The sequence below is a fragment of the Falco naumanni genome, unplaced genomic scaffold (genome assembly GCF_017639655.2).
Source record: "Falco naumanni isolate bFalNau1 unplaced genomic scaffold, bFalNau1.pat scaffold_400_arrow_pat_ctg1, whole genome shotgun sequence".
NCBI lineage: Eukaryota > Metazoa > Chordata > Aves > Falconiformes > Falconidae > Falco > Falco naumanni.
The window spans coordinates 1-22,805 of NW_024427478.1; the positions used below are offsets into that span (position 1 = coordinate 1).

General features: G+C 62.9%; 2 protein-coding genes across 2 annotated transcripts; one reads left to right on the forward strand and one right to left on the reverse strand.

Moving 5' to 3' along the window:
• Positions 1 to 7,631: 7,631 nt before the first annotated feature.
• On the reverse strand, positions 7,632 to 14,428 carry GTF2H4 (general transcription factor IIH subunit 4). The gene is given in 16 exon segments (XM_040581529.1): positions 7,632 to 7,929; positions 8,464 to 8,530; positions 8,532 to 8,543; positions 8,660 to 8,707; positions 8,798 to 8,884; positions 8,886 to 8,929; positions 9,082 to 9,214; positions 9,444 to 9,527; positions 9,786 to 9,854; positions 9,967 to 10,075; positions 10,540 to 10,628; positions 10,731 to 10,827; positions 11,711 to 11,836; positions 12,494 to 12,604; positions 13,449 to 13,747; positions 14,369 to 14,428. Coding segments are annotated over 15 exon segments (1,386 nt in total). The 5' UTR covers positions 13,586 to 13,747; positions 14,369 to 14,428; the 3' UTR covers positions 7,632 to 7,756.
• A 320-nt stretch (positions 14,429 to 14,748) lies between these two features.
• On the forward strand, positions 14,749 to 22,799 carry VARS2 (valyl-tRNA synthetase 2, mitochondrial). The gene is made up of 23 exons (XM_040581528.1): positions 14,749 to 14,855; positions 15,590 to 15,671; positions 15,754 to 15,854; positions 16,088 to 16,201; positions 16,559 to 16,625; positions 16,708 to 16,805; positions 16,895 to 16,976; positions 17,051 to 17,170; positions 17,251 to 17,362; positions 17,944 to 18,032; positions 18,360 to 18,450; positions 18,759 to 18,886; positions 19,373 to 19,476; positions 19,590 to 19,671; positions 19,757 to 19,833; positions 19,938 to 20,128; positions 20,587 to 20,657; positions 20,747 to 20,872; positions 21,496 to 21,600; positions 21,731 to 21,799; positions 21,887 to 21,965; positions 22,066 to 22,193; positions 22,275 to 22,799. Exons 2-23 carry the CDS (start codon positions 15,660 to 15,662, stop codon positions 22,512 to 22,514), a joined length of 2,286 nt encoding a protein of 761 aa, XP_040437462.1. The 5' UTR covers positions 14,749 to 14,855; positions 15,590 to 15,659; the 3' UTR covers positions 22,515 to 22,799.
• The last annotated feature ends 6 nt before the right edge of the window (positions 22,800 to 22,805 follow it).

The window sequence follows — 22,805 nt, forward strand, 5'->3', positions numbered from 1 at the left end:
CTGATTGGAGCTCGTGGTGCCCGCCCATAAAAGGTGCGAAGGGGGAGGAGCTGGACTTGATTGAAGCCCACAGTGCTTTAGGGGGCAGGTGCGTGGGGATGAGTCGGACCTGTTTGAAACCCGCGGTGGATGCTGTACATGGTGTGATTGGGGGTGCAGTCGGACTTGATTAAAGCCCACGGCAGCTCCCATTAAAGGCGTTAACGGGGGTGGGGTGGGGGGTGCACCTGACTGAATCCTGCCTTTCCTTTCATGAAAGGTGCAAATAGCGGGGAGTCGGACCTGCTCGAAGCCCATGTTGCTTTCCATAAAAGTTTCAAATGGGTGGGGGGAATCGGACCTGCTTGTAGCCCGCAGCGACTCCCATAAAAGGGGGTGACGATCGGAGGAGCTGGCCCTGATTGAAGCCCACAGTGCTTTAGGGGGCAGGTACATGGGGATGAGTCGGACCTGACTGAAACTCATGGTGTCTCCCATGAAAGGTGCCGATGGAAGGAGTCGGACCTGATTGAAGCCTGTGTTGCCTTGTGCAAAAGGGGCAAATTGGGGGGGGGGTGGTGGGGTGTATTTGGACCTAGTTGGCTAGGAAGCCAACGACACCTCCCGTAAAAGGTGCCTATGGGACAAGCCGGACCTGTTTGCAGCCTGCAGTGCCACCCATGAAAGGTGTGAATGGGGGGTAGTGGGACCTGTTTGAAGCCCGTGTTGCCTTTCATAAAAGGTGCCTCTGGAAGGAGTCGGACTTGATTGGACCCCGTGTTGCCTTGTTCAAAAGGTGCGAATCGCGCGGGGCGGGGACAGGGGGCATTTGGAGCTGGTTAAAGCCGACGGCGCCTGCCATAAAAGGGGCCAGTGGGAGGAGTCAGACCTGGTTGAACCTGATTGGAGCTTGTGGTGCCGCCCATAAACCGGCCCAATAGGGCGGCGGGGGTGGGCGGGATCGGACCTGTTTGAAGCCTGCAGTGACTCCCATAGAAAGTGCCTATGGGAATCGCCGGACCTGATTGAAGCCACCGATGCGTTCCAAAAAAGGCGCCTATGGGCGGAGTCGCTCCTGATTGGAGCCCGTGTGCCGCCCAGAAAAGGTGCGAATGCCGGCGTGAGGCGGACCTGATTGAAGCCCGTGGTGCCTCTATAAAGGTGGGTGTTCAGAGGAGTTGGAGCCGATTGAAATGCGGTTCCCGCCCCCCCAAAACTCCCCCTGTTTTTGGCCACCAACTGAACCTGCCACTCCCGTGACTGCAAACTCAGCCTGGCTTTTAATTTGCCCTTAAAGATCTTTAGTTTAACCTTAAATTCGTTATTTTGCCCCTAAGGCTCATTTCCCCCACCCCCCAATTTTTTGATCCACCCCAGCTAAGAATTATTTCCTCCGCAGGTACCAGCCCTATTTTCTTATCAAAATTTGAATTGGAAAGTCGCATTTTTCTCCCCAAAACCTCTAAGTTTCCCCTCAGAACCACCCAGCAGGTTCTCCCCCCCCCACACACACCCCCCCAACACCTCCCCGATCTCTTCCTTCCCCTGAATCCGCCCTTTTCTGAGAGCCCTGGCTTGTTCTCAAAACTTTTTTTCCTCAAAATATTATTTTTGTTTTTAAAAAAATGATCGCAGAACACCACTCATAAGAAAAAAAGAAATACTTTATTCCAGAGTACATTTTTGTCTTGAGAAAAAAACCAAAACAACCAAAAAGAAAGCCGGTTTTTTTCCTCCTCGTGAAATGCTGATTTGCAGCAAATCCACTTCTTTTTCCACAGAACCCTTCTTTCCCCAACTCCCCCTTCTTGTCTCTGAATACCCCTTTTTTTTCCTGAAAACCCCTTTTTCTCCTCAAACTGTTCTCAAAATCCACTGCAAACTGCTTTTTTCGAAAAATAAGAAATACTTTCTTCCCTTCAACCCTCTAATTTTCTCCCCAGAACCCCCCATTTTCTACCAAAACCTCCTTCCTTTCCCCTCAGAACCCCCAACTTCCAATCAAAAATTTCCTCAGAACCCTGTTTTCCATGAAAACAATCAAAGGGGAAAAAGGGGGGGGAAATAAACATAAAGTAATATTTTTTTTCTTCTCAAGAAAAAACTGGGAGGAGTAAATAACTGCCCGTAGGTGCCGGGAGCTGCCGCCGCGCTCCGGTCCCGGGGCCGCCTGGAGGGAGCGGCCGAAGGGACGCGGCGAGGATGGAACCCGCGGCCCCCCCCGCGAGCAGGTGGCGGGGAAGGGTCGGACCTGATTGAAACCCCCGGCAACTCGCGTGAAAGGTACCGCGGCGACGGGTCGGACCTGATTGGAGCCTGCAGCCTCTGCCATAAAAGGGGCGAAGGGGGGCGGGTCGGACCGGACCTGATTGAATCTGATTGGAGCTCGTGGTGCCGCCCATAAAAGGTGCGAAGGGGGGAGGAGCTGCGCTGATTGAAGCCCACAGTGCTTTAGGGGGCAGGTGCGTGGGGATGAGTCGGACCTGATTGAAACCCGTGGTGTATGCTGTGCATGGTGTGATTGGGGGTTGCAGTCGGCCTTGATTATAGCCCAGGGTAGCTCCCATTAAAGGTGTTGATGGGAAGAGTCGGACCCGGTTGAAGACTGTGTTTTCCTCCATCAAAGGTGTGAATTATGGGGGAGTACACACCTGGTTGAACCCGAGGGTGCCTCCCAGAAAAGGTACTGATGGGACACACCGGACCTGTTTGAAGCCTGTAATACCACCCATAAAAAGTAGGAATGCAGGGAGCTGGACCTGACTGAAACCTGTGGCATCTCCCACAAAAGGTGCAAAGGGGGACAGGCTGGACCGGACCTGAATGGAGGCCGTGGTGCCTCCTAGGAAAGGTGTGAATGGTGGGGGAGTCGGACCTGCTCGAAGCCCATGTTGCTTTCCATAAAAGTTTCCAATGGGTGGGGGGAGTCGGACCTGCTTGATGCCCGCAGCAACTCCCATAAAAGGGGTGACGATCGGAGGAGCTGGCCCTGATTGAAGCCCACAGTGCTTTAGGGGGCAGGTACATGGGGATGAGTTGGACCTGACTGAAACTCATGGTGTCTCCCATGAAAGGTGCCGATGGAAGGAGTCGGACCTGATTGAAGCCTGTGTTGCCTTGTGCAAAAGGGGCAAATTGGGTGTGTGTGTGTGTGTGTATTTGGACCTAGTTGAAGCCAAGGACACCTCCCGTAAAAGGTGCCTATGGGACAAGCCGGACCTGTTTGAAGCCTGCAGTGCCACCCATGAAAGGTGTGAATGGGGGGCAGTGGGACCTGATTGAAGCCCGTGTTGCCTTTCATAAAAGGTGCCTATGGGAGGAGTCGGACTTGATTGGACCCCGTGTTGCCTTGTTCAAAAGGTGCGAATCGCGCGGGGCGGGGACAGGGGGCATTTGGAGCTGGTTAAAGCCGACGGCGCCTGCCATAAAAGGGGCCAGTGGGAGGAGTCAGACCTGGTTGAACCTGATTGGAGCTTGTGGTGCCGCCCATAAACCGGCCCAATAGGGCGGCGGGGGTGGGCGGGATCGGACCTGTTTGAAGCCTGCAGTGACTCCCATAGAAAGTGCCTATGGGAATCGCCGGACCTGATTGAAGCCACCGATGCGTTCCAAAAAAGGCGCCTATGGGCGGAGTCGCTCCTGATTGGAGCCCGTGTGCCGCCCAGAAAAGGTGCGAATGCCGGCGTGAGGCGGACCTGATTGAAGCCCGTGGTGCCTCTATAAAGGTGGGTGTTCAGAGGAGGCGGACCCGATTGAAATGCGGTTCCCGCCCCCCCAAAACTCCCCCTGTTTTTGGCCACCAACTGAACCTGCCACTCCCGTGACTGCAAACTCAGCCTGGCTTTTAATTTGCCCTTAAAGATCTTTAGTTTACCCTTAAATTCATTATTTTGCCCCTAAGGCTCATTTCCCCCCCCCCAAATTTTTGATCCCCCCCAACTAAGAATCATTCTCCCCGCAGGTACCAGCCCTATTTTCTTATCAAAATTTGAATTGGAAAGTCGCATTTTTCTCCCCAAAACCTCTAAGTTTCCCCTCAGAACCACCCAGCAGGTTCTCCCACACACACACACCCCCCCAACACCTCCCCGATCTCTTCCTTCCCCTGAATCCGCCCTTTTCTGAGAGCCCTGGCTTGTTCTCAAAACTTTTTTTCCTCAAAATATTATTTTTGTTTTTAAAAAAATGATCGCAGAACACCACTCATAAGAAAAAAAAAAAATACTTTATTCCAGAGTACATTTTTGTCTTGAGAAAAAAACCAAAACAACCAAAAAAAAGCCGGTTTTTTTCCTCCTCGTGGAACGCTGATTTGCAGCAAATCCACTTCTTTTTCCACAGAACCCTTCTTTCCCCAACTCCCCCTTCTTGTCTCTGAATACCCCTTTTTTTCCTGAAAACCCCTTTTTCTCCTCAAACTCTTCTCAAAATCCACTGCAAACTGCTTTTTTCGAAAAATAAGAAATACTTTCTTCCCTTCAACCCTCTAATTTTCTCCCCAGAACCCCCCATTTTCTACCAAAAATTCCTTCCTTTCCCCTCAGAACCCCCAACTTCCAATCAAAAATTTCCTCAGAACCCTGTTTTCCATGAAAACAATCAAAGGGAAAAAGGGGGGGGAAATAAACGTAAAGTAATATTTTTTTTCTTCTCAAGAATAACTGGGAGGAGTAAATAACTGCCCGTAGGTGCCGGGAGCTGCCGCCGCGCTCCGGTCCCGGGGCCGCCTGGAGGGAGCGGCCGAAGGGACGCGGCGAGGATGGAACCCGCGGCCCCCCCCGCGAGCAGGTGGCGGGGAAGGGTCGGACCTGATTGAAACCCCCGGCAACTGGCGTGAAAGGTACCGCGGCGACGGGTCGGACCTGATTGGAGCCTGCAGCCTCTGCCATAAAAGGGGCGAAGGGGGGCGGGTCGGACCGGACCTGATTGAATCTGATTGGAGCTCGTGGTGCCGCCCATAAAAGGTGCGAAGGGGGAGGAGCTGGGCTTGATTGAAGCCCACAGTGCTTTAGGGGGCAGGTGCGTGGGGATGAGTCGGACCTGATTGAAACCCGCGGTGGATGCTGTACATGGTGTGATTGGGGGTGCAGTCGGACTTGATTAAAGCCCACGGCAGCTCCAATTAAAGGCGTTAACGGGGGTGGGGTGGGGGTGGACCTGACTGAATCCTGCCTTTCCTTTCATGAAAGGTGCAAATAGCGGGGAGTCGGACCTGCTCGAAGCCCATGTTGCTTTCCATAAAAGTTTCCAATGTGTGGGGGGAATCGGACCTGCTTGTAGCCCGCAGCGACTCCCATAAAAGGGGTGACGATCGGAGGAGCTGGCCCTGATTGAAGCCCACAGTGCTTTAGGGGGAGGTACATGGGGATGGGTTGGACCTGACTGAAACTCATGGTGTCTCCCATGAAAGGTGCCGATGGAAGGAGTCGGACCTGATTGAAGCCTGTGTTGCCTTGTGCAAAAGGGGCAAACTGGGGGGGGGGTGTGTGTATTTGGACCTAGTTGGCTAGGAAGCCAAGGACACCTCCCGTAAAAGGTGCCTATGGGACAAGCCGGACCTGTTTGAAGCCTGCAGTGCCACCCATGAAAGGTGTGAATGGGGGGCAGTGGGACCTGATTGAAGCCCGTGTTGCCTTTCATAAAAGGTGCCTCTGGAAGGAGTCGGACTTGATTGGACCCCGTGTTGCCTTGTTCAAAAGGTGCGAATCGCGCGGGGCGGGGACAGGGGGCGTTTGGAGCTGGTTAAAGCCGACGGCGCCTGCCATAAAAGGGGCCAGTGGGAGGAGTCAGACCTGGTTGAACCTGATTGGAGCTTGTGGTGCCGCCCATAAACCGGCCCAATAGGGCGGCGGGGGTGGGCGGGATCGGACCTGTTTGAAGCCTGCAGTGACTCCCATAGAAAGTGCCTATGGGAATCGCCGGACCTGATTGAAGCCACCGATGCGTTCCAAAAAAGGCGCCTGTGGGCGGAGTCGCTCCTGATTGGAGCCCGTGTGCCGCCCAGAAAAGGTGCGAATGCCGGCGTGAGGCGGACCTGATTGAAGCCCGTGGTGCCTCTATAAAGGCGGGTGTTCAGAGGAGGCGGACCCGATTGAAATGCGGTTCCCGCCCCCCCAAAACTCCCCCTGTTTTTGGCCACCAACTGAACCTGCCACTCCCGTGACTGCAAACTCAGCCTGGCTTTTAATTTGCCCTTAAAGATCTTTAGTTTAACCTTAAATTCGTTATTTTGCCCCTAAGGCTCATTTCCCCCACCCCCCAATTTTTTGATCCACCCCAGCAAAGAATTATTTCCCCCGCAGGTACCAGCCCTATTTTCTTATCAAAATTTGAATTGGAAATTTCGATACTTTTTTTTATTTGGGCAATTCCCTTTAGAAATGCCCCCTTGGCCCGACTCTACCTTAAGAAAGTCGCATTTTTCTCCCCAAAACCTGTAAGTTTCCCCTCAGAACCACCCAGCAGGTTCTCCCCCCCCCCCCCCCCCCCCCCCGCCAACACCTCCCCGATCTCTTCCTTCCCCTGAATCCGCCCTTTTCTGAGAGCCCTGGCTTGTTCTCAAAACATTATTTCTGTTCTTAAAAAAATGATCACAGAACACCACCCATAAGAAAAAAAAAAACAGAACACCACCCATAAGAAAAAAAGAAATACTTTATTCCAGAATACATTTTTGTCTTGAGAAAAAAACCAAAACAACCAAAACAAAAGCTGTTTTTTTTCCTCCTTGTGAAATGCTGATTTGCAGCAAATCCACTTCTTTTTCCACAGAACCCGTCTTTCCCCAACTCCCCCTTCTTGTCTCTGAATACCCCTTTTTTTCCTGAAAACCCCTTTTTCTCCTCAAACTGTTCTCAAAATCCACTGCAAACTGCTTTTTTCGAAAAATAAGAAATACTTTCTTCCCCTCAACCCTCTAATTTTCTCCCCAGACCCCCCCATTTTCTACCAAAACCTCCTTCCTTTCCCCTCAGAACCCCCAACTTGCAATCAAAAATTTCCTCAGAACCCTGTTTTCCATGAAAACAATCAAACGGAAAAAAGGGGGAAAATAAACATAAAGTAATATTTTTTTTTCTTCTCAAGAAAAAACTGGGAGGAGTAAATAACAGGGATTTTTTAAAAAAAAAAATAACTTTTTTGTTCAGTCTCCCTGTTTTTTCTCCTCTGACCTCTCTGCTTTATATCAAAGAAATCCTTTTTTTCTTAAAAACCCCCTTATTTTTCTCAAAAAAAAAAAAATCTCTTTCCCCCCAGACCCCCCCCCACTTCCCATCAAAAAATTGCTCTCCTCTCAACCCCTATGTTGTTACTAAAAACCCAGGTTTTTGCTCTGATTCGCCATTTTTCTCCTCAGAAACAGCTCTTTGCTTTCTCAGAACTCTTCAATTTTTAGGAAACACCCCCTGCTTTTCCCAAAATCCTCACTTTTTTCCCCCCTCAAAGGTCACTTTGCCCACACCCCCCACACCCCCACAGCACAGTGGGGCTGGAAAAACCCACCCTAGGAAATGTCCCTGCAGGGCTGGAGTCCCTGGTTCCCCAGGGGCTGGGGTCCCAAGAGATCAGGATCCTGGAACCAGGGTGCTCAGGACCAGGGTGCTGGGACCCCAGGGACACAGGGGTGCCCCAAAACTAAGCAGTTGAGGGGGGTGTCACACAGGGATCAAGACAAGAAGCGGGGTACTCCACCCCCCCGCCATCAGGGGACCCCAACTGCCCTCACACGCTTGCCTGGGGAGGTGGGGGGCCGCAGCGGGGGGTCCCCCCCCCAGACTTAAGCGTTGTGTTTCTGCCTTTTCCAGAAGCGTTTGACGTCGGGGTGCCCGCCGGGGGTCACCACCATCAGCCGCCTCCCAGGGTTCTCGAAGACCAGGACCCCCAGCGCCCGCGCGTGGTCCCGCAGCACCTCGAAATCCACCTGCGACAGGAACTGGTTGTACAGCACCCCTGGGGGGGAGGGGGCATGGGGGGGGTCAGCGCGGCTGGGGACACCCCCCTGCTACCCAGCTTTGGGGGCTGTCACCTCCCCGTCTTTCCCACGGCAGCCACCAGCTGTCAGGGGGACCCTGGGGTGGCCACCTTCTCCCTGGGGGTGCCACCACCCCTTGGGGTCACATCGCCTTGGAGGCATCTGGGAGCGTCACCTCCCCTTGGGGACACCAGCGACCTCCCCTCGGGGACCTCAGGGACCTCCCCATGGCTGTCACCTCCCCTCGGGGACCTCAGGGACCTCCTCAGGGCTGTCACCTCCCCTTGGGGACCCCTGAGGCTGCCACCTCCCCTTAGGTCCCCCCCACCATGCCATGTCCTCCCTTGGGGACCCCAAGGGATGCTTGTTGCCTCAAGGGGCTCCCCTAAAAGCCCTGGGGACACCCCCAAGATCCCACCCCACGCACACACACCTTGGGGACACCAGGGTGACCCCAGGGGACACCATGGTGCGTTTATGTTGTGTGTGTGTCGTCCCCCCCCCCCCCTCACCCTCGGAGAAGCGCAGCCGGTCCCGCTCCAACTCCCACAGCCGGATCTGGTCGGTGATGGTGGGGGGGCAGCACGGGGGTCTGGGGGTGCAAGGGCAGCGTGAACCCACGCATGTGGGACCCCCCCCCCCCCCGCCCCCCCCCCATAGACCCGGGTACCTCCCCTCCCCCCACGGAGCCAGGCGCCCAGGACCCACCTGCTTGGCCATGACGGGGTGCGCCCGGGTGCGGAGAAAGTGGATAATCTGGAGCGGGGAGGAAATATGAGGAGGGGGACACCCCAGTATCCCTTGGGGGACCTCAATGCCCTCCCCCCCCCCCCGCCCCGTCCCCACCTGATCGGCGGTGATGCCGTTGGCGATGGCCGCCTGCACGCTGTCCCTTGTCACCTGGGCCACCACCAAGTTGGGGAAGCGGTAGAGGGAGCTCGGAGAAAAGGGCGATGAGGGCGATCTGCAGCTCCGAGTCTGGGGGGAGGGGGGGATGGGCGCTCGAGGCAGGGACAAGAGGGTGGGGGACACGGGACAAGTGACAGACGCACAGGGTGGGGGGAGGGGGGGGGTTTCCTCTGTGTCACCCAGCCCTGGGGAGCGAGGAGGGGAGGGGACAGAGGTGCCACCTGTGTAGGCGTAGATGCGGTAGTTGGTCTCGACGAGGATGAAGCCGTGGGCGTCGGGCTCCGGGGGGGTCCCCGATGTCCCCGAGGCCAGCGCGATGGCCAGGCGCGTCGGGTAGAAGCGTCGTGACTTGCGCTGGGGGGGGACACACGGACACACACACACACACACACACGCAGGCAGGGTCAGGGGACGGGGACACGAAGGAGGTGGCAGCAAAGATGGGGCTGGGGGGGGGGGGATCCCCAAGCTCTTAGGGGGGGTCTGTCGCCTCCTGGTGGCCCGTGTCGTCACCTCCCGGTGGCCCTTGTGTGCCCCTCCCCCCCCCGTGCGCCCCCCCCCCCCACCAGTGTCCCCATGTCACCTTTCTCTGGAAGACCAGCCCGAACTCGCGCAGGTGCTGCAGGAAGGTGAGCAGGGACTCACTCATACCCTCCACGGAGTAATCCTGGGGAGAGGGGCTCCCAGTTACTCCCAGTTACTCCCAGTTACTCCCAGTTACTCCCAGTTACTCCCAGTTACTCCCAGTTACCCCCCCAGTGTCGTGTTCCCCCCCCCTCCCCATGAGTGTCATTTGGGTCAGGGGTGTGTGTCACCTGCCCCCATCACACACACCCCCCAGATGGGGTCCCCCCACCCCACAACCCTCCCAGCAGGGGCCACCCAGACCCCCCACCCCCCCCCCCCCCCCCCACCCCCCCCCCACCTTGCCAAGGGTGGAGAAGCTGAGCTGGAAGAGGAAGGAGAGAATCTCCACCAGATCCATACCCCGAGCCTGTGGGAAACAGCAGGGGAGGCAGAGGGTTGGGGGGGGGGCACTGGGGGGTGATTGGGGGGAGGGGTGTCTCGGTTTTGGGGGAGGGGGGGGCGCCCCCCCCCCATCTCACCTCAGCCCCCCGCAGGTACTGGAGGACAAAGTACCAGAGCTGGGCGGGGGTGTCGAGCAGCAGGAACTGGAACCCGGCCGAGGTGATGCAGGGAGCTTCCCCCCCTTCGCTGCGGGACCCCGGCAGTGCACCCCAAAATCATGGGGGGGGGGGGGGGGGGGGCAAAAATGCGGAGCCCCCCCCCCCCCAACCTCAGGGGGAGTCACCAAAGCTGCCCCGTGTCCCTGCTCCGTTACACCCCCTGCCATCTTGCTCTGATCCTGCGATTTCCCCAACCCCCCCCCAAATTCCCCCTGAAAAGCCCCCAGGATCCCCCCCCCCCAAATCCCTAAATTTCCCTAGGACACCCCCCCCCCCAAAACCCCCCAGGCCCACCCATATCTGCCCAGGACCCCCCCCAGGACCCTCCTAATGCACTCCGGGACCCTCCAAGTCCTCCCCACGATACCTGTAAGTGCCTTGAGGACCCTCCAGATCTTCCCAGGACCCCCCCTTAAATCCCCAGAGAACTCCTCAGATCCCCTCAGGACGCCCCCAAATCCTCCCCCCTCCCCCCCCCGGACCCCCCCTCACCTCTTCATCAGCCCCGCCTGGACGAGGAGTTGGGCCAGATCCTGACTGACGGCGGCGCTGGGGGACCCCACCATGAAATGCAGGATCACCTGGTGGGGAGGGGGGGGGCAGGGGGGATCGCCTGGATATCGGGGTGCCCTGGGACCACCCCCCCCTGCCCAGCATCCCCCCCATCCTCCCCCCAGGCTCACCTCCCAGCGCTCCTCGGCGTAGCGGTCCAGCGCCGGCACGTCGCGGGCGTGCTTGTCCGGCCCCAGCTGGCTCGTGTCATCCGACCAAGCCTTGCCCCTGCGCGCCAAAAGCTTTCACGTGGCCCCCCCGGGGGGGGGGCTGGGAGCCCCCCAATACCCCCCTCGTCCTTGTTACCCCAGGTTCCCCCTGTTATCCCCCTACCGCACCCCTGTGTCCCCTCTGTGTCCCCCCAGCGTCCCCCGTTACCCCCTGCCCCCCACCCAGCATCCCCCATTACCCCTGCCCCCCCAGCGTCCCCCATTACCCCTGCCCCTCCCCCAGCATCCCCCATTACCCCCTGCCCCCCCCAGCGTCCCCCGTTACCCCCTGCCCCTCCCCCAGCGTCCCCCGTTACTCCCTGCCCCTCCCCCAGCGTCCCCTGTTACCCCCTGCCCCTCCCCCAGCGTCCCCCGTTACCCCCTGCCCCCCCAGCATCCCCCGTTACCCCCCTGCCCCTTCCCCAGCATCCCCCGTTACCCCCTGCCCCTTCCCCAGCATCCCCCGTTACCCCCTGCCCCTTCCCCAGCATCCCCCGTTACCCCCTGCCCGCCCCCCGTTACCCCCTGCCCCTCCCCCAGCATCCCCCATTACCCCCTGCCCGCCCCCCGTTACCCCCTGCCTCCCCCAGCGTCCCCCGTTACCCCCTGCCCCTCCCCCAGCGTCCCCCGTTACCCCCTGCCCCCCCCAGCGTCCCCCGTTACCCCCCTGCCCCCCCCCATTATCCCTTTCCCTCCCCGTGCCAATCCAGGACCCCCGTCACCCCCTGTAACCCCCACCCCCCCAAGACCCCCCCCCATTACCCCCTGTGCCCCCTATTTGTCCCCAGCTCCCCCATATGCACCCCCCTTTACTCCATGCCCCCCCAATTCCCCGTGTGCCCCCCATTGCCCCCCCCAATTCCCCCCGCTGTCCCCCCCCCCCGTGCCCCCCTGTGTCTCACCCCCCCAGCAGGGCGACCCGCAGGTTCTGGCGGAAGTTGGGGTGCAGGGTGACCCCCGGCAGCCCCCCCGGCAGGGTGTGGGGGTGCCACAGCCGCAGCGCCAGCAGCACCTCCCGGCTCTCCCGCCTGCTCCCTGCGCCCACCACGGTGGTCCTGCCAGCCGCCCCCCCACCAGGGCCCCCCAGGAGACCCTTCCCACCCCCAGGGACCCTCCAGAGACCCCCCAGCACCCACAGGGACCCCCCCACAATACCCCCAAGGACCCCCAGGACACACAGCTTCCCCCCCCCAATACCCCCCTGCACCCACAGGGACCCCCCCCAATACCCCCAGGGCCCCCCTGCACCCACAGGGACCCCCCCAATACCCCCAGGACCCTCAAGGGATCCTCCAGAATTCACAGGGACCCCCCAGCATCCCCAGGGACCCCCACCACCCAAAGGGACCCTCAGCACACCCAGGGGACCCTCCAGGGACCCCCTCAGGACACAAAGACACCCCCCGGACACACAGCGACCCCCCCCCCCCCCAAGAACACACAGAAACCCCCCCCAATACCCCCAGGACCCTCCAGAATGCACAGGGCCCACCCCCAGGGACCCCCACCACCCAAAGGGACCCTCAGAACCTCCAGGGGACCCCCCAGGACCCACAGGGACCCTCGGAATCCCCCCCAAATCCATGCAGCACCCCTGTAGGGCTCCATTCATTTTTCTCAGGGACCCCCTCAGGGACCACCCTGCCCCCCCCCCCCCCCCCCCCCCCCCCCCCCCCCCCCCCAGCACCCACTTGCTGTGCTCCTTCTTGACCCAGAGCGCGACGGCTGCTTGGGGCAGGGGCTGCTCCAGGAACAGCATCCGCATCACCCCCACCTGCGCCAGCCCTGGCAGCTCCCTGGGGGGGGGCACTGAGGCATGAAAAGGGGGGAGCACCCCAACCCCCCCCCCCCCCAGCCACTGCAGGGGGGCACCCATGGGTGCTCCCAGCCACCCCTAGGGAGACAGCGATGCTCTGGGGTGGGGTAGAGAGAGGGAGAGGGGGGGGATCCGGGGGGTGGGGTGGGGGGCTTGGGGGGGGGTCAGGGTGGCTGGAGGTGGGGTAGGGAGCCCCAGGGGGGTCAGGGAGCCCCAAGGCAGGGGGTCAGGGTGCCTGGGGGGGGGTATCAGGGTGCAGTCAGCGCCCTAGGGGGGTGTCAGGGAGCCCCAGGGAGGTGTTGGGGTGTCTAGGGGGGGGGTCAGGGTGCCCTGGGTGGGTGTCAGGGTACCCTGGAAGGGGGTCAGGGTGCCTGGGGGGGGGGGGTCAGGGTGCAGTCAGCGCCCTAGGGGGGTGTCAGGGAGCCCCAGGGAGGTGTTGGGGTGTCTAGGGGGGGGTCAGGGTGCCCTGGGTGGGTGTCAGGGTACCCTGGAAGGGGGTCAGGGTGCCTGGGGGGGGGGGGTCAGGGTGCAGTCAGCGCCCTAGGGGGGGTGTCAGGGAGCCCCAGGGAGGTGTTGGGGTGTCTAGGGGGGGGTCAGGGTGCCCTGGGTGGGTGTCAGGGTACCCTGGAAGGGGGTCAGGGTGCCTGGGGGGGGGGGGGTCAGGGTGCAGTCAGCACCCTAGGGGGGTGTCAGGGAGCCCCAGGGAGGTGTTGGGGTGTCTAGGGGGGGGTCAGGGTGCCCTGGGTGGGTGTCAGGGTACCCTGGAAGGGGGTCAGGGTGCCTTGGGGGGGGGGGGGGGGGGGTCAGGGTGCAGGGGGTCTCACCGGAAGACGGCCAGGCAGGTGGCGGGGTGGCCATAGAGGCGGTCGAGGATGGGGGGGCTGAGCCCCCGCAGGAACTCGTGCAGGTTCTTGCACTGCAGCTGGCCCCGCTGCAGCCGGGGGGGTGGGGTGGGCTCCATCGGCCCCCTGGTGTCACCCTGTCACCCGTGGCACCCCCCGCAGGCGGTGGAGCAGCACAGTGGGGTGACACACCACCACCCCACCCCCACCCCCCCACCCCGGATTCCGTGTCACTGAGGTAGGGGGGGCCACAGGGGTGGGTGGGGTGTCATCAGCTGCTCCTGGGTGGGGATGACAGGGTGTGATGGGGGGCAGACACCTCCCCATTGCCCCCACTCCCTCCACAGCCCCACAGCCCCCGCTGCCCCCCATTGCCCCCGCAGACCCCGCTGCCCACCATTGCCCCCCCAGCTCCTGTTGCCCCCCATTGCCCCCCCAGACCCCGCTGCCCCCCATTGCCCCCACAGCTCCTGTTACCCCCATTGCCCCTCCAGACCCCGCTGCCCCCCACTGCCCCCCCGCTCCTGTTACCGCCCCATTGCCCCCCCAGACCCCGCTGCCCCCATTGCCCCCCCCAGCTCCTGTTACCCCCATTGCCCCCCCAGACCCCGCTGCCCCTCACTGCCCCCACAGCTCCTGTTACCCCCCATTGCCCCCCCAGACCCCGCTACCCCCCACTGCCCCCCCCCGCTCCTGTTACCCCCATTGCCCCCAGCCCCTCTTGCCCTACAGCCCCCCTACCACCCCCCATCTTGTCCCCCAACGTCCCCTTATTGCCCCCCCCAGCCTCATTACTCCCCCCAGCCCCTGCCGCCCCCCCCACTCACCCCCCACCCTCACAACCCCCCCGTAACCCCCCCGATTACCCCCCCCCCCCCCCCCCCCCCATTCACGCTGCCCACCTCCCCGGACACACCGCACGTCCCGGCTTAGTTCCGCCCCCTTTCCCGCGCTGCTCCGCGCCTGGCCACACCCCCAGCCGCTAGGCCACACCCCTAGTCCACCCTCCCGCCTCCAGCTAGGCCGCGCCCCCAGCCGCTAGGCCACACCCCCGCCACCTAAGCCACGCCCACCGCTGCCGCGCGCCGTCTGGCCACGTGACGGCGAGGGGCGGGGCCGCGGCGCCCGGGAAGGTCGGGCCGGGCCGGGGTCAGTGGGGCGAGCTGGCCGCTGGGCCCGGTTGCCCGTAGCCCCCCCATGGCGGTCCCCGCGCTGGCCCGCGGCCTGGGGGGCGCCCCCCGCACCCTGGGGGTCCCCCTGGGGGCCCGGGCTCGGTGCAGCGCGGCTCCCCCGGCGTCCCCCCTCGAGCAGGCCCGGCTCCGCGCCCGGCAGCACAAGGAGAAGCGGCAGCGGCAGCGGCGGGAGAGGGCGGCCCTGGAGGGGGCTGGGGTACGGGGTCTGGGGGGCGCTGGGAGAGGGGCTGGGGGGCGCTGGGAGAGGGGCTGGGGGGCGCTGGGAGAGGGGCTGGGGGGCGCTGGGAGAGGGGCTGGGAGAGGGGCTGGAGGGCCTGGGGGCGCTGGGAGGGCCTGGGAGAGGGTCTGGGGGGCGCTGGGAGAATGGCTGGGGGGGCGCTGGGAGGGTCTGGGAGAGGGGCTGGGGGGCGCTGGGAGAAGGGCTGGGGGGCGCTGGGAGGGTCTGGGAGAGGGGCTGGGGGGCACTGGGAGAGGGGCTGGGGGCTCTGGGAGGGCCTGGGAGAGGGGCTGGGAGGCGCTGGGAGAGGGGCTGGGGGCTCTGGGAGGGTCTGGGAGAGGGGCTGGGAGGCGCTGGGAGAGGGGCTGGGGGGCGCTGGGAGGGCCTGGGAGAGGGGCTGGGGGGCACTGGGAGAGGGGCTGGGGGCGCTGGGAGAGGGACTAAGAGAAACGGGGGGGCTAGGACGGACTGGCAGAGGGATTGGGGGGGACAAGGGGGGCAATTGGGAGGAGGTGGGGCGTACTGGGCCGCACTGGGGTAACTGGGAACAACTGGGGAGAGAAGTTTGCAAGTAGGAGATGGAGGTGGGTGGCACGGGGAGGGCTGGGGGTTTTTTTTTGGGGGGGTGCAGTGGCCTGTATTGGGACATATGAGTTTCTGTTGATTTATAGTGGTGTGTACTGGTCTATACTGGTTTTGCACTCCCCCAACAGCTGCCGACGGCGGCCCCCAAGGGCTGGACCCCAAAAACCATTGTGGAGTATCAGCACCCCCTGGACCCTGATGGCAAGAAGAGTACGGAATGAGGAGGGACGCAGCTGCGGGGGGGGGGGGGGGGGCTGTGATAATGACACGTGGTGACACTTTTGGGGTACAGACACAGGGGTGGCCTTGCCCCCTGCCTACAGCCCCCGCTACGTGGAGGCAGCCTGGTACAGCTGGTGGGAGCGGCAGGGCATCTTCAGCCCCCCCGCCTCGGTGAGTGGGGGCAAAAACACTGGGGGTGGGGTGGGGGTGTGGGGGTGGGGTCGGGTACATCATCCCTGCGCTGAGTTGTGCCTGGTCTCAGCCCAGGTTTTGCCACCACGTTTCCAGGTGCTGGGGGGCCCTCAGAAAACACCCGGGGGGGGGGGGGGGGGGGGGGGGTCAGTGATGCATCACTCCTGCACCGAGTGGTGCCCGGTCTCAGCCCGGGTTCCCCTGCTCCCCAGGTGCCAGGGGAGGGGCGCGTCCTCAGCCTGGTGCTGCCCCCCCCCGAATGTCACCGGCTCCCTGCACCTGGGCCACGCGCTCACCGTCGCTCTGCAGGATGCCCTCGTGCGCTGGTCAGGGGGTCTGGGGGCGTATTTGGGGCTTGAGGGGGGGGGAGAGGGGCAGATTTGGGGTTTTGGGGGGAGTCTCGGGGTATTGGGGCTGGGGGGGGGGGCAGATTGTGGCCCTTGTATGGATCTTGCGGGGAGGGTATTTGGGGCTGGGGGGGGACCTGATCTGCCTGGAGGTATTGGGGTGGTGGTGGTTTGGGTTATTTGGGGCTGGGGGGGGCAAATCTGAGGGTGCTGGAGGGTCTTGAGTGGCCTCTTGAGTTGGGGGGAGGGGGGCACCCATGGGTGCCTGGGGGGTCTGGGGTGGGAATATGCTTGGGGGGTGGTCCTGGGGTCACCGATGTGTGGGCGCTGTGCCAGGCGGCGGATGCAGGGCTGGAGCGTCCTCTGGGTGCCAGGCACCGACCACGCTGGCATTGCCACCCAGGTGAGACCCCTGTGTCCCCAACACCCCCCCCACCGTGTCCCCCGAAGCCCCCCCCCTCCATGTCCCCAACGCGTGTCCCCAGGCAGTGGTGGAGCGCTGGCTGTGGCAGCACCGAGGTTTACGGCGGCAGGATTTAACCCGCGCCGAATTCTTAGAGGAGGTTTGGACTTGGAAACAACGGTGAGGGGGATGACGGGGACATGGGGGGACATGGAGGGTGACAACACGAGGGGACACCCCAAGGATGTGTCACCCCACACCTTGTCTAGGCACGGTGACGAGATCCTGCAGCAGCTGCGGGCGCTGGGAGCATCGCTGGACTGGAGCCGCTGCGCCTTCACCATGGACCCCGTAAGCCCGGGTGTTTTGTTGTCCCTAAATGTCCCCAAGTGTCCCCCCGTGTGTCCCCAACTGTGTCCCCTCAGGGTTTCTCAAGGGCGGTGGCGGAGGCTTTTGTGCGGTTGTATGATGCTGGGTTGATTCACCGTGACCGGCGTCTCGTCACCTGGTCCTGTGCCCTGCGCTCCGCTCTGGCCGACGTGGAGGTGAGCGCTGTCCCCAGGCTGTCCCCAGGCTGTCCCCAGGCTGTCCCCAGGCTGTCCCCAGCCCCTCTGTGTCTCGCCAGGTGGAAGCCCGCACCCTGACGGGCCCCACGGCGCTGCACGTCCCCGGCTGTCCCCAACCTGTCACCTTTGGTGTCCTCGTCACCTTTGCTTACCCCGTGGAAGGAGGGGACGGTGAGTGGCTGGTGGCCCTCAGGTGGCCCCACACGTGACACTGCGTGTCATCTGGGGGCTCCAACATGCTCTGACATGCGTGTCCCTTGTCGTGTCCCCCCCATGCCCCTGGCATGTGCTCCTGTGTCCCCTTTCATGTCGTTCTGTGTTCCCGAAGCGTCTCTCGATTGCGCTGTGCCGTGTTCCTGTGTCCCCTCCGTGTCTTGTCCCCGTGTTCCCTGCATGTCTGTCCCCCTGCTGTATCCCTGGCATGTCCATCCTCCATGCGTGTCCTCGTGTCCCCTTCCCTGTCCTTCTCCACGTCTCTCATATTCCCTCCCCGTGACCCTGCCATGTCTCTCTCCCGTGTCCCTTGCACGTCCCTTTCCCGTGTCCCTGGCGTGTCCCCCCGTGTCTCTGGTATATCCAGTCCCATGTCCCCAGCATGTCCTGTCCGTGTTCCTCCTGTGCTCATGGCGTGTGTCCCATTCCTTCCCATGTCCCTGGCGTGTTTCCTTCATGTTTCTGTTTTGTATCCATGACGTGTGTCCTTGGCATGTCCTTGGCATGTCCCTGACATGTCACCCCCCACACATGTCCAGGCCTGGAGTTGCTGGTGGCCACGACGCGCCCGGAGACGATGCTGGGGGACGTGGCTGTGGCTGTGCACCCAGAGGACCCCCGGTATACGGTGAGGGGTGGGGCCAGGGGCAGGGCTTGTGGGGAGGGGGCGGGGCTTGCAGGGGCGGGGCTGGTTTGCAGGTATTGGCTGTTGAGGTTATGGTTTAGCCTTGCTGCTTTCCTGGGTGGCTGTGTGCATATAAGGGCAAGGGGCGTGGCCAATGGATGGGGTGGGGCTTGGGGAATGGGGGTGGAGCCTTTTTGCCTGGGAGCCTGCCAGGGATTGGTCAGGAGTCTCCCTTAAAGGGGAGGGGGGGCGGAGCCTGCTCTGGGGAGGGGCTCTTAAAGGGACAGTGTGTGGTGGGCGGGGCCTGCAGTGACCCCGCCCCCTCCCCAGCACCTCCATGGCCGCCAGCTCCGGCACCCCTTCACCGGGCAGCTCCTGCCTGTCGTCACCGACCCCGCCGTGGAGCCCACCCGTGGCACTGGTACTGGGACCAGTATGGGGCGGGTGGGGCTTTAGGACCAGTAAGGGAAGCGGGAATGGTACGGGCACAGGACTGGAACCATTACACGGACTGGGAGCGGTGTGGGAGTGCCAGAGGCTGGTCTGGGTGTGGGTCTCCCAGTTTGGGGAGGTGACTGGTTCCTCTTCGTAGGGGGGTCACTGGTTTGGGGGGGGTGTCTTGGGTGGTGGGGCCGTGGGGCGGCACTGGTGGCAGTATGGGGGTGGGCGGGAGGTGGCGGTGGCTGTGGGGGTGACGGGGCGGTGGCAGCGCGTCCTTGGTCCCCGCAGGGGCGGTGAAGGTGACACCGGGGCACAGCCCCCCTGACCTGGTGCTGGCCCGGGCCCACCGGCTGCCCCTGCTCTCCGTCATCGGGGACGATGGCACCATGTGTCCCCCGGGCGGGGGGTGGCTCCAGGTACCGCTGCTCCCAGTGGCCTTCTCCACCCTCGTGTCCCTGTGGCCCCCAGCTCTGTCCTGTCACTTCTGAGTGTCCCCCGTGTCCCCGACTGTCCTCTGTCACTTCCCAGTGTCCTTTTGGTCCCTACACCCTCGCTGTCTCCGTGCCCTGTTGCTCACCTGTGGCTTCTCCCCCCCCCCCCGTGTCCTCATCCGTGTCCCTAACTCTGTCCCCTGTCACTTCCAAGTGTCCCCTCTGTCCTTGCAGCCCCAGCTCTGTCCTCTTTGTCACCACCATCCCCACGCCCCCAGCTTTGTTCCTTGTCACTTCCCAGTGTCCCTGCCCTCTGCCTGTCCCCAGTCCTGTCTCTTGTCACTTCCCAACATCCTGCCTGTCCCCAGCCGTGTCCCCAGCCGTGTCCCCAGCCGTGTCCCCAGCCGTGTCCCCAGCCGTGTCCCCAGCCGTGTCCCCAGCCGTGTCCCCAGCCCTGTCCCCTGTCCCCAGGGTGTCCATCGCTTTGTGGCACGGGAGAAGGTGGTCGCGGCGCTGGCAGAGCGAGGGCTGTACCGCGGCACCCAGGACCATGCCATGACACTGCCCATGTGCAGGTACCGCTGTCCCCATCCTGTCCCCTCCCCGTCACCCTCTCGGGACACAGGTGTGTGTCCCCCACCATGGGGACACGTCCCCAGGGACTGAGGTGACTTCCACGTCCCTGCAGCCGCTCGGGGGACGTCATCGAGTACCTGCTGAAGAGCCAGTGGTTCCTGCGGTGCCAGGAGATGGCACAGCGTGCCCGAGAGGTGACGGGGACACGGGGACACGGTGAAGGGAGGGGGGACACCTCGAGGCCTGGGTCTGTGACCCTCCCTCTGCCCCCTCCCCCAGGCAGTGACATCGGGACGTCTCCAACTTGTCCCCAAATTTCACGAGAAGAACTGGCAGACGTGGATGGACAACATCGGGTGAGGCGGGGGGGCCACCGGAGCGTCTGGGGGGGGCCACCGGAGCGTCTGGGGGGGCCACCCAGGCACCACTGATATCAGCCCCCCCCCCACTTCCCCTCCAGGGACTGGTGCCTGTCGCGACAGCTGTGGTGGGGACACCGGGTGCCGGCGTACTGGGTGGGGGTCCCCCCAGCGGGGTCCCCCCCCGAGGACCCCGGGGGACACTGGGTGGTGGGGCGCAGCGAGGCTGAGGCGCGCGTCGCTGCCACCCGCGCCCTGCGCTGCTCCCCTGGCGAGCTCCAGCTCCAGCAAGGTGAGGAAAAAGGGGGGTGGGCGTGGGGGTGGGGGCACCCCAAAAGCCCCCCTGTGCGCACCCCAAAAGCGTTCCCTGTCCCCACAAAATCTCTCCCACCACCTTCAAAAGCCTCTCTGCCTTCTCAAATCTTCCTCCTGCCCCCCCGAACCCTCTGGGGACCCCCCCCCAGCGGTGCTCTGCCCCCCCTAACACACCCCCTCCCCACCCCTCCCCCCCAGTTTTCTCTAGCAGCCTGAAACGACCCCCCCAGCACCCCCAAAATCCCTCCCCTGCTCCCCCAGGCGCCTCCTGCCACCTCCCACCCAGCTCCAGCACCCCTTTGGCACCCGTCTGTCACCCCCAGGTACCCCTTCCAGGCCCAGTGGCCTTTTGGGGGGGGTCCCCCTCCCCCCCCCAACAAGCTCTGAGGCATTTTGGGGTCCCCCCGACCCCCCCCCTCCCCCACGCCCTTGCAGACCCTGATGTCCTGGACACTTGGTTTTCCTCCGCACTCTTCCCCTTCGCCGCACTGGGCTGGCCCGAAGAGGTGAGTTTGGGGGGTGGGACGGGGGGGACGACAGGGGACAGTGTTCCCACCCCCATGTGTCGTCCCCCCCCCCCTTTTTCTGGCCGCAGACCCCTGACCTGCAGCGTTTCTACCCCACAAACGTGCTGGAGACGGGCAGCGACCTCCTCTTCTTCTGGGTGGCACGTATGGTCATGCTGGGCCAGGAGCTCACCGGGCGCCTGCCCTTTTCCCAGGTACCGCCGGGGTCACCCCTCCAGTGTCCCCACCGGTCCCCTCGGGGTCCCCACCAGTCCCCCTGTGTCCCTCACGTCCCTTAAATCTGTTTCCCCCCCGTGCGTCTTGTTCCATTTCTTGGGGTTCTTACTGGTTCCTTGTTGCCTCTCGCTGTCCCCTGGGGGTCCCCAGTGTCCCCGAGGGTCCCTTCTTCCCTTTCCCGGCGCCGTGTTCCTTCTGAGCGGTTCCTGTCCCCTGTTGGAGCTCCTTAGTGTCCTTTGTGTCCTACAGGACCCTTATTCCCACTCTTTTTGGCGTGTCTAGATCTTCCTTGGGGCCCCCAGGGGTCCCCTGTCCCATTTCCCATGTCCCCTGTCCCCCTCCTGGGGCTCCCAGGGGTCCCTGTCCCCTTTTGGGGTCCCTCAGCATCCCTTGTGTCCTCAAGGATCCGCTTTTGCGTTTCTACTTGGTGTCACGTTCCTTCTTTGGGGTCCCCGTCCCCCTTCGGGGCTCCTCAGTGTCCCCAGGGGTCCCCTATTCCTTCTCTTTGAGGTTTCTGGTCCTTTCTTGAGGACCTCGGGGGTCTTCTGTCCCCCGGCGCGTGTCCCCTCCCCCCCGGCGCTGCCTGTCCCCCTTCGCCCAGGTCCTTCTGCACTCGCTGGTGCGCGATACCCACGGGCGCAAGATGAGCAAATCCCTGGGGAACGTCGTTGACCCCCGCGACATCATCACCGGCGCCTCCCTCCAGGTACCACAGACCCCACCCCAACCCCCCCACCCCCAGCCCCACCCCGGGACCCCAGAAGAGGTGACAGACCCATGACAACGCGGCAACGGCGGCGGCACCTCCGTTGATTGTAGCATCTCCTGTCTTCCAGGAGCTGCAGGAGAAGCTCCACCGCAGGATCCTGGACCCCCACGAGCTCACGGTGGCCACGGAGGGCCAGGTAGGACATGTCCCCATCCCGGCCACTCCCGTCCTGGCCCTGTCCCCCCACTGACCCCTCCCTGTCCACTGTGTCCCCCCCCCCCAGAAGCGCCAGTTCCCCCACGGCATCCCCGAATGTGGCACCGACGCCCTCCGCATGGCCCTGTGCTCCCACAACGTCCACGGTAAATGGGTTGAGGGGACACCAGGACCCCGTCCCCACCCCGGGGTGGCCCTGTCCCCCCACCCTGGGGACCCACCTCCGTGTCCCCAACCCTCCTACAGGTGACGACATCCGCCTGGACGTGGGCATGGTCCTGAGCTACCGACACTTCTGCAACAAGGTCTGGAACGCCACCAAGTTTGTCCTTGCCGCCTTGGGGTCCCACTTTGTCCCCCAGCCCCCCGAGGAGGTACCAGGGCGTGTTTGGTGGAGGTCTGGGGTGGGGGTGAGGCACCCCGGGACCCCCCCACCCATCACCCTTCCTCGGCAGACAGTGCCGCAGCACCCCATGGACCGGTGGGTGCTGAGCCGGCTGGCGCAGGCGGTGGAGGAGTGCGGGCGGCGGATGGAGGCCCTGGAGGTCCACGGTGCCATGGCCACCGTCCACCACTTCTGGCTGCGTAGCTTTTGCGACGTCTACTTGGTGGGTGGCCCTTGTCCATCTGTCCTGCATGGTTGTGTCTGTCTGTCCTACCCAACCCCTCACATCTCCCATAGGTCTCGGACCTGATGGTGGCCCCTTGACCGTGTCCATCCATCTGTCCCACCCCAGTTGTAGCTCCTTGAACCCGACCTAGGGTGGATGGTGGCCGCGTGGCCGCCCACCCCAGTCCATCAGGTCTCTTTGAGCCTTGACTTGAGCCCAGCCTCACCCTGTTGAGCACTTCGGTCTGTCTGTCCCACCCAAGACTGTTGAACCCAACCCATCTGGATGTGGTTGATGGTGTCCATCAGTCCATCCACCCCAATCCACCCCAAGGTCTCCTTGAGCGTTGACCTTGCTCTGCTCTCGAGTGTGTCC